Source organism: Papilio xuthus, unplaced genomic scaffold (genome assembly GCF_000836235.2).
Source record: "Papilio xuthus unplaced genomic scaffold, Pxut_1.1 DF827870.1, whole genome shotgun sequence".
Taxonomy (NCBI): Eukaryota; Metazoa; Arthropoda; class Insecta; order Lepidoptera; family Papilionidae; genus Papilio; species Papilio xuthus.
In genome coordinates, this window is record NW_013530779.1 from 323777 (window position 1) to 334175 (window position 10399).

At 32.8% G+C, this 10399-nt stretch overlaps 1 protein-coding gene across 1 annotated transcript; it reads left to right on the plus strand.

Annotated features, from left to right (window-relative positions):
- The first annotated feature begins 561 nt into the window (after positions 1-561).
- On the plus strand, positions 562-10074 carry LOC106115233 (uncharacterized). The gene is made up of 3 exons (XM_013308557.1): positions 562-712; positions 2793-3452; positions 9118-10074. The coding sequence occupies exons 1-3, from the start codon at positions 698-700 to the stop codon at positions 9268-9270; spliced, it is 828 nt and encodes a 275-aa protein (XP_013164011.1). The 5' UTR covers positions 562-697; the 3' UTR covers positions 9271-10074.
- The last annotated feature ends 325 nt before the right edge of the window (positions 10075-10399 follow it).

The window sequence follows — 10399 nt, forward strand, 5'->3', positions numbered from 1 at the left end:
CTCGCGGAAATTTCGCACATCGGATAGGAAACGATTCGCCAATTGATTTATCGATTCATTTTTATCGCAATTTCCGTATACGCATTAGAAATATTTGATTAGTAAAAAGTTAGTTTCTACATATAAGAAACATAACTTAAATATAACGTAATTAATATTAACGTCTCGGTCATTAATTACATGGCTATATTTAATATAGGTTTTAAATTAGAACATCTTTGATGTGTGAAAAAATATTAAATTAAGTACAGATTAAATACAGATAAAAAAAAGATGTAATGCGGACAGATACTTTTCCCTAAAATCTAAGATTAAAAGGTAGGAAGGTCTAATTTAATTAAATAAATAAGTCCAAAGTTAGCGCTAATAATCGTGGAATTATAACATTGCAGAATAATGAATTCTATAGATGATTTACTAAGCATTTTGGACATCCATACTTATTGTATTTTTTAGGTTAACTCACTCTTATCAGTTTCGTTCTTTGTTTTCTTTTTGGTAATAAGTCGAACATAAAAATGATACGTCTCTCTACCATGTTAAACAGCAATGAACCACGACCACTGACCACCATTGGTAGCAGGTGTGCGGTGTACGGCAGTCATTCGACGACCAGCTACCATCGAGCGCCGTCGCCTGTACTGGTTACTGTACTCAACGTATTGTTGTTTCATAGTACGCGTGTGTTACAAGCAAAATGTTACCGATTATTGTAAGTACTATTTTTTACTAATGTAATATCGCAAGAAGATTGTAAAGTGGTTTTATTTTTATGTTATAATATTTTGAATTAATAATTTATAATATGTTGATCGCATTTAAAAATAATATTAGAAAATTAAAAATAAACAATTTCATAGACAAATAATTTGCTAGTCTAATCAGAAATAACTGGCCATTATACATTATGTTTACTTTTTGTTTTATAAATTATATAATATGGTTTGTTTATATCTAAATTTAAAATATTAATTATTATTTATGTAAAGGCAACATAGTCCATTTCACTTATTAAAACAAGTAAAAAGATTTACTTCTCTTGCACTCTTAACATTTTAACAGTTTAAATTCGAATCTAATATAATTATTTTATAGAACGCTTATGATTGTCTACATCGTGTTTTGTATCCACAATGGAAACCCATCAGATATTTCATAATAACACATTGACAATTGCCAAAATCTGATTCCGTTTCCATCTTTTATCTCTCTATTGTTTATTGCTTACAAAAGGATGGTCCAAGTGTAGATTTAGTAAAATTTTTGACTAAGGAACTCTTTAAGTAACAAATGAACTCTGAGTGTTGCCGTTAAAGTTCAAAAATTTTGTTTATTTCTTATAAAATTATTTTTCCAGCCAGTATAAATATTAGGCATCTATGTGGGTTTAAGCAAGTTAATATTTTTATTATGTGAATCAATGACGCAATTTGTGTCATAAAACTGGATTGATGTGCTGTCACTTTCTATTCATACAGATTATATGTTGATCTCGTTTTTACATAAATATTGACACTTTAATTAGGTTGCAGCTTTTGTAACAACTACTCTACGTGGAACGTCACAAAAAGATGACTGAAGGTCGCGTCACCAATGTCAAGGTTGCCTGACGTAACCTCGTAGGAGCGCGTAGTAGAAAGTCACTTGAACTTTACTACTATGTGACTTTCGCGTTTTGTCGCATTTCCGAGTTTGTATCAGTTTTCTTCAAATTTATTACCGTGTACTTTTTAATTATAAATAACCAACAGGTATAATAAATCGTGGTGGTTTTTAGATCGCATATAAAAATACTTTTATATGCGATCTATTATATTATATCTATAATAATTTTAACATCTTCACATCTTTTGCCTTCTCTCAAAATCTCTGTTGCAAAGTGACAGTTTTCTATGTATATTTAGACATTAATAATTAGAATCCTTTGGCGTGAATGACGTGCTTTCGTTACAAAGTCCAGTGTCAGAATAAATAGTGAGGGAACACAAACGTCGACATTTTAGTAAGTCTAGTGATGAGTGCACAGGCTCATTTTCGGATTTTCTTCCTAACATAACATAGTATGTGAACCAGTAGCCGTTCCGTTTCATTAACTTGCAAATGATATTTAATACATTGTATATATTATTTAAAAAGTTACATATAAGTAGCCGATACGTTACGCGCTAATAACGTTGCCGTTAAAAATTAGCGATGCTACAATTAACGCGTTTTACGAAACGTAATGCTAATAGACCCTGTTGCGTGAAGTTACGTAACACGTTTTTTTGTTAGTTTACGCACTGCTTCTTGTGTGTGACTGCTTGAGTTTTTCGGTACGTGAGAAAGCAGTATTTCGGATGTTTGGACTTACATCATAAAATCCAAGCGTTATAAACGTCATGTTTCCTGAAATAATTCGAGTTTGATGGACCAAGGATCGAGGACAATGACCTCATGGAAATTATACGGAATACGTTTGGTCTATTTTATTATATTGGTAAATATGAAACTTGTTAGTGTTTAGAATTATACTACGACATTGTGTGTTTTCATATTAGATGATGTGTAAAATGTAAATGACCCAGTTTCATTCTTGAATGGCTACATTTGGTTTAATATGGTAAATCTGTACACATTTAGGCATACAAAAAGATCAACTGACAAATATTAAATTCAATTGAAGTAAACGTTAAATACCTAATTATGTTTTAACTAAGTAATAAAATTTGCACTTTAATGCACTTCGCCTCGAAAGGACATTTTCTTTTTTTTACACTGTAATTGTAAAACATTTGCATATTTGTTCGCAGATCCCTCTAGTCCTGTGTCTAGCAACAAGTGCCAACTCACTGCGAGACAGACTAACCATACCAAGTTACTCTGCGGCCTCCGAGTCGCAGATCAGATTTGCCATAGAAAACAACTACGACGACACAGGGCCCGGGGCGAAGGGTCCGGAGTCAGCTTACAACACATACAGCACTCTAGAAGAAGCCCTTGTTAGCTACATCGACGATCCGGACACCAAACTACCGGAAAGTGAACGAATGAAAGCCATCTTAAGACTTATCAACACACCTAAAGACTACGAAAGATATAATCCTAGTCAAGCAATACGCGAACTCCCCAAAAGCGTTGCGGAGTACACGGGGTATAGGAATATTCCGACCATAGCGCCGATCGTACTGAAGAAGCAGCCCTGGCACAACAATCAGGTGCTGTACCACGACCCGAGAACTAACATGGGTATTTACGACTTAAGAGGAATCTCAGTAAGCAATATAAACTCAGTAAAACCGAGGGAACGACCACAAAACTTATACAAACTGGAAGATATCCACATCCCTGGACAGGTGGGGCAGGTGAACTCTCTGCCCGTCCCCAACTACTACCCATACCTCACGAAGTTCATCCCCGCGCAGAGCCAGTATGAAAGCAACCCCCAACACTCGTATAGCTATGGACATAGGGTGAGTACACGACTTACATACTTAACAAAGCATGTCTTTAATATTCTAAACGAGAAACCAGTCAACTTCTTCACACATGAAGAACTCCTAAGACTCAACGGACCTTGATGAAATTTAGCATAGATGTAGAAAAACTCAGACTACTATTTTTTAGTTTGAAGCGGGCAACAGCTAGTAAAGAAATAATTTTTTGTTAAAGATGATTTCAATGTATCATAAACTCAGAAGTTTATTAAATTCAAATTAGTTTACCATCGTTATCGTTAACATTTAGGATTTGGTATTAGTTTTGCTTCATCATTTTACAATTACTATCGACATTTAACTTGAACTTTACTATCTTACTAATATTATAAATGCGAGTGTTTAGAGGGATGGATGGGTGATTAGACGGATGTTTGTTTGAAGGTATCTCCAGAATGGCTGCATTGATCACTCTGAAATTTGGCATAGACGTAGAACATAGTGTGGAACAACACATAGGCTACTTATTAAGTTGTTTTTTTTTGTTAATTTCATAACTAGTGCACGGAGTCGCGGGCGACAGTTAGTCCAAACTACATCTATAACAGGTATTGTCTCAACCCGCCATGATTGTAGCACCGTGTCACATGACTCTCTCTGATATACTTTCGCTTTTGAATGTCAGTCATCTTTCAATGACTTATCATTTCGGTTTTTTTAACTGTTATTATTATTTTGACCTTAATTGTTATTTCCTTTAAACAAAATAATTACTTTATAGTAAAATGTATTTGTGAATTCATAACAGCAAATTTTTTAGTTTGTCAATAAAATAATGCCTATTAGTACTTTAAAATACATTGAACTTATGATGTTGAAGAGGCAAGAGTTGTGGTTCAGGATCGCACCAAATGAAAGTCCATGGACTCTGCCTATCACTTTGTGCTACGGGTGTGATTATATTGTCATTAATTCTTTTGTTAGAATTACTATTGACCACTTTCATTGACCTATATATCAATAATGTCCAGACAAAACACTAATATGTTTTAAATAATTACGTGGCCGATTTCTTTGAACCTTGTTACAAGTTCCCGCGTAACAATAGTCTGTTGTTGGAGAGAATATAAGAACAATGGAAAGCAGTGCGATCTACAATGAGTCGGCGACTCGCGACAAACAGAGAAATTATATCTATTAACAATAACACAACTGCTAAACATATATTGCGATTTTCTCACAATCTGCAATTGATAAATGTGATTGATGAGATATAATCAAGCTTGTATTTCGTAGTGAGAATGATAAAACATGTTTCGAAACATAACATTATAATTCTATAGTAAGGCGCTTCAAAAACTATTAAACATATGACATTATTCTTTCTAATATTATAAATAATAAAGTTTGGATGCATGTTAGAAGATATCTCTGGAACGCCTCGACTAATCTTGTTGAAATGTAGCAAACATAGAACATAGCCTGGAAGAAGACATATACATTAATCATTTTTTAATTCGGTGCGGACAAAGTCGCAGGCGACAGCTAACTTATGTGACAATGATTTATGACAATTTGATGATCATGGCTTCAATACAGTGTCAAATCGTGCAGTGTTGTGAGAGGTCAGAGCAACAATCATTCAAAGTTTGTAAGTCTCGAGGCGTGCCCTGCAGCCCCGCACTGAGACGCATTGAGATGCTGGAATTTGTAAAGGTCACTGCAATCTCATACATTGTTTTGTTTTAGTATAACAAATATATAGTCTATATTAAATAGAATCTGTGTAATTATAATGCTTTTTAGGGTTCTGTACCTCATAGGAAAAAAACGGAACTTTAATGTTTTTATGTTTCATATATTTTTGAAAATGATCGAGGTGATAAATATCAAATAGCCAATATCAGCGGCTGTCGTATGCTTAAGTATTTATTAATATCCTTTTTGTGTGATATCTATGCACCTTAAGTACAATCGAATACAATCATTATTACTATTATTGTACAATCATGCCCAAAAATAATAATAAAACATTGCTATATTTTTTAAATCATAGCTCCTCGGAAATAAACATTTTTTTTTTATTTTATAGACAGGTCATCTTTATAGTTTGGTTACATATAACATTGATAATAAAACTAATTGGATTACTAAGTGGGGAAGTTGTTTTTTAATGTAAATAATTTTGCACATATTATCACTAAAATGTAAATTAAGTGCGTATTTTTGCAAAATTTTGACTCCGCTCACGGTTATAATGTAACTTTTTGTTTTTGCAAAAATATCATGACGTAATTAAATTTTCCGTACATTGATGTCAAGGTAATATACTTACATTGAAAGATAGTGAAAGTAAAAACATTTCTTTTAAAAGTTTCACATATCATAGCTCATTAAAATAATATAATAACTCAGTATATAACAAAATATATCAAAAATACATAATAATACTAGCTGTCGTTGAATTTGTCCGCGTTGAATTAAAGAATAACTTAATTAGTAGCCTATCTGAACAGATACTGAACAGTCTGGAAGAACTTCCAGACTGTTTTATTCATCTATGCGAAATTTCATCAAGATCCATACAGCTGTACTGGAGATACCTTCTTAAAAACATCTATCTATATAAACATTCGCATTTATAATATTAGTGGTATTCAGGAGAAGACAAAAGTAACCATTAAATCCGCTACTCGTATTTTAATAATATTAAATTGTAGTAAAGTGGTTTAATAAGTTTTTAAATTCAGTTATCACTTTGGGCGCAATAGTACTAGAGCATACTTATGACATATTTTGCACAGCGCGGGCACATTTAATTGTCATTCCTGATATTAGAGCGGTTTGAAACACGTGACCCTGACAGAAGCGAATTTTGTACTCGCGTGAAAGGTTCCGGGTTCATTTCTGTAACGTGTTTTTTTTTGCATATAAGGATATTGTTAAGCTATAATTAAATATGTAGTTTCTTTTTTCTTTTTAAATAGATAGATCCGTTTTAAAAATTACGAACATGTCATAAATATTACGATACAATTTTTGAAAAGTTCTAGGTCATAATGTGCATTTAATATTTTGCAATTTATTCTCTACATCAAAGATAATGAGATTAAGTTAAACTACACAGATTGTTACTCAAAAAACCTTTATATAGTAACTTATCTTCTATATTCTATCTTATATCTTACTAATATTATAAATGCGAATGTTTAGATGTTTTTTTGAAGGATATCTCCTGCACGGCTAAACGTATCTTGCTGAAATTTGTCATAGATGTTGAACATAGTTTGGAAGAACACACTTTTTTAATTCCGCGCGAACAGAGTCGCGGGCGACAGGTAGTAGAAATATAAATGCATATTTTATTTTGTAACTCTAAAGTCGTTATTTGAAAATACCACAATTTAAATTTAATATTAAAAAGACGAATTAAACAAGATAGTGTGAAAGAGATTAACAATTTGAATTCGCATGACCTTCACTTACTTTAACTTTGTTCATCTACGCAGTGCCGCAACTTTAGCATACTTTGCATGACCCTCCTTTTAGTGTGTGTTTCCCATGACAAAACAATTATACAAAAATATATTGCTATCTCATTTTTTTTAAAGAAAAGGCGGGGTATCTATATGTTTTTGTTCAAGTGTTTCGTCAGTGGAAACTAAAGTTAAGAACATAAGTATACAAAGTATTTAAGAATAGTGGTCCAATTTATCAGAGCGTGTCTGCAACCGAAACTGTTTTCTAATGATTGGATGTTGCAGGCCATGGTGTGGCATTCCTTTTAGTAATTTTAATTAGGTAAGGTTTAAATCTCACTAATATTATAAATGCGAATGTTTGGATGGATGGATGTTAGTTGTTTGTTGGAAGATATCTCCCGAAAGGCTGCATAGATCTCGCTGGAATTTGACAAATATAGAACGGGTAGACGGAATCGCGAGCGAAAACTAGTGTATTTATAAATAACAGTATATTGTTTACAAATTGTCTAGTATAAAAGGAAAATTTCAATAGTAATATAAATATTAGTGCTAAAGCAGGGCGTTAGCGCGAGGAGAAAGTTATCAAACATAATACTTTAATGTGTTGGAGACAGGCTGAGGATAGCGTCAGTGAAAGTTTGTCCACTTCAAGTATTATATGTTAATATTATTTACCGTCGATTTCTGAGACTAGAATCCGTGTTTAAAACAAATTGTTATCTCTGATTTCAAAAAGATCCCGACAGATATGACAATATGTTTTGTGCAGAGATTTTTGTCTCAGAAGCAATGATTAGTAAATTATGGTTTTGCAAAGTTGACTACACAAATAAGTAAAATGGCAAGATAAAATGATAAATTTACTAAAAATGGTGATTACTAAGGATAGAAAAAATATTACTAACCACTTATAATTGAATTATTTTGAATTTAAACTGTAGAAGGTTTAAAGTTGATGGTAAACATGTTAATTAGAGCGTAATGAACATTCTTCTCAGAGTACGTAGGCTCATGGGAAGCCTTCACTTGCACCATCGAAACAAATTCACGGCCGTCGGGGATACGCAACGCAAGGTGTGCTCATTGCTCAATTACAATGTTATTTACAAACGCAAACTAAACCTCGAACTTATTAATTACTAGCTATCGCCCGCGACTCCATCCGCGCAGAATTAAAAAAACTTAATTACATTTATAAATCTTCCGGAGAACTTATATCTTTCTTAATTGCAATTTTGATAGAAATTATAAAGTAAATTATACAGAAAATGGAATTTGTCAGTTTTTTCTTCAGTTTTCCATTCTTATCTTTTTTTCTTACGCTAATTAGAACAAAAAAAAATATAAACAATGAATTCAAAATTTCGGACAATCATTCGTTCAGTGTGCGTCGTAACCGCTACTTACGTAATTCGCTCAATTTCCCTCGCAACGTGCGCGGGCGCAGAGCATAACAATATTCAAACTTTATAGCAGTTCGTAGGTGTTAGCGTATGCCATCTCAGTTGCGGGATTCACCGCGATTGAAGGAAAGCGTGGGCTAGTTGTGTCCCGCTCTTGCATTTCTTTACGTCCAATAAATTGCTATAATATTTATGATTGTATAGCTCCTTTATTTACAAAGTTTAGGCTAGGCGCCGGCTGCAGCCGGCCTCTTCGAGCCAGGTGAAGCTGTAAATGTCTATTGGCAAACAATGAGTACTCGGTCACTGATAACGTCTTGTTAAACTGCGCGCAGTTATAAAGTTTGAATGACATATACACATTGGCCTTGTTTGTGAACTTGTCGTCACGTATTTACACAGTTACACAACATGCGTACGCTTTGTTATGCCGCAGATTGAATTATAATATACAGACATACATTTTGTTTCGTTTCCTTCTACATTCATACATGCATGTACACTTACGCTTGTTTTTCGTGCTGTTTCTCTACTATAGGTCAGTAATGAAGCGTCACGAATATTTTTTTTTCTAAATACGTACAATGAAGCACCAATAGCTTAATGGTTTAAAGTACGGATTATCGAAAACATGGTCGTGGGTTCGATTTGACTATGTATTTTCATAAACACTATCTTTTATCTTACAAGATACAGCTAAGACGAGCCTAAAACGTAATGTTATAAGAAATTATAAATTGCGAATAACATGCTAGTATTTTATTTTTTTAATTTACATAGTGTACAAAATTAACCATAAATTGCTTTTTGCAGAACACGTGGCCACATCGCGACGAGCACGACCATCACGACTCCCGCGTTGAGGGTTCCATGCGAGGCTACTACACGTTCACAGGCGCGGACGGCAAACAGCGCACTGTGCATTACACGGACCGCAACCGAGCGAGACCTGTCAGCGCCATCTAGTAACAACAACATACAACCTCTGTCGCGTTACAACCAAACGCATAACCAAATAATACATTGTCAACTTTCATACATTTTATAAGCTGTATTAAAAGTAATTAAAATGCAATTCACACTCAGAGCAGCTTAATGATTACTTAGTCTTGGTCATTGAGTGATGATAAAGTGAGAAGTTTGTTATTTGAAAAATTAATAAGAGAACACAACTGACAATTTGTATATAGACGAATATTCTTGTTTTAATCATTTTTAATATTATCTCAGTTTTCATTTAATCTTAGTGAAATCTTGCCATACTTGATAATTTATTTAAATTATACTTTCCCATGTTTGAATCTAATCCCGTTATGATCTAAACATGTGTTCTAAATGTAGTCAATTCTGATATAATATGTTGTAAGAAATTGTAACAAATTATTTCTAAAAGTATACAATTGCCGTTATTTGTATTGTAAACCGTAATTTTACCAATTTTACTTTATATTGCTTATAAAATTATAAGCGCCTTTACAAAATGTGCCGCAAAAAGAAATTAAGAGTTTAATGAATTTAGTAATTAAAGATATGAAATTAATAACATTTTTATAATTTTTAAACGCAACTTTCACCCATTGGAGTTGCCAGAGTCTTCAGAAATCTTCATTGTAACTAATACTATATTTTAATATTTATCAAAATAAACTCCTTGAAATAATTTAAAGAAGCAACGATGTGTTTTTGTATTTTTGTACTTTGTATTATTTTTTTTATTTTAAAGTATAATTGTACTCACGTCATTTTGAATGGAAATAAAATGATGGAAATACTTAATACCATTTTTTTAATTTGTTAAAAAGGTATTGTGCCTAGAAACAAAAGAGAGAATTATGTCCGAAGACTTACGATTTTATTTTAACTGAACTCAGTTAACCAATCGCTTAATGGTGGTGATTCTTGTGGGTTTAAATCAGCAGTGAGATCAGTAATCAGCAGAGAGTTTTGAAAACATACAACTTGCAAGCGAGAAATGCGTTAAATAGAGAAAAATATTCCCAAACTTACTAACCCTTTTATTAATTATTATATGCAAATGTTACAAACTCAACCATTGTTTAATCAAACACCTAACAAAAAGATAACAGCAATTATT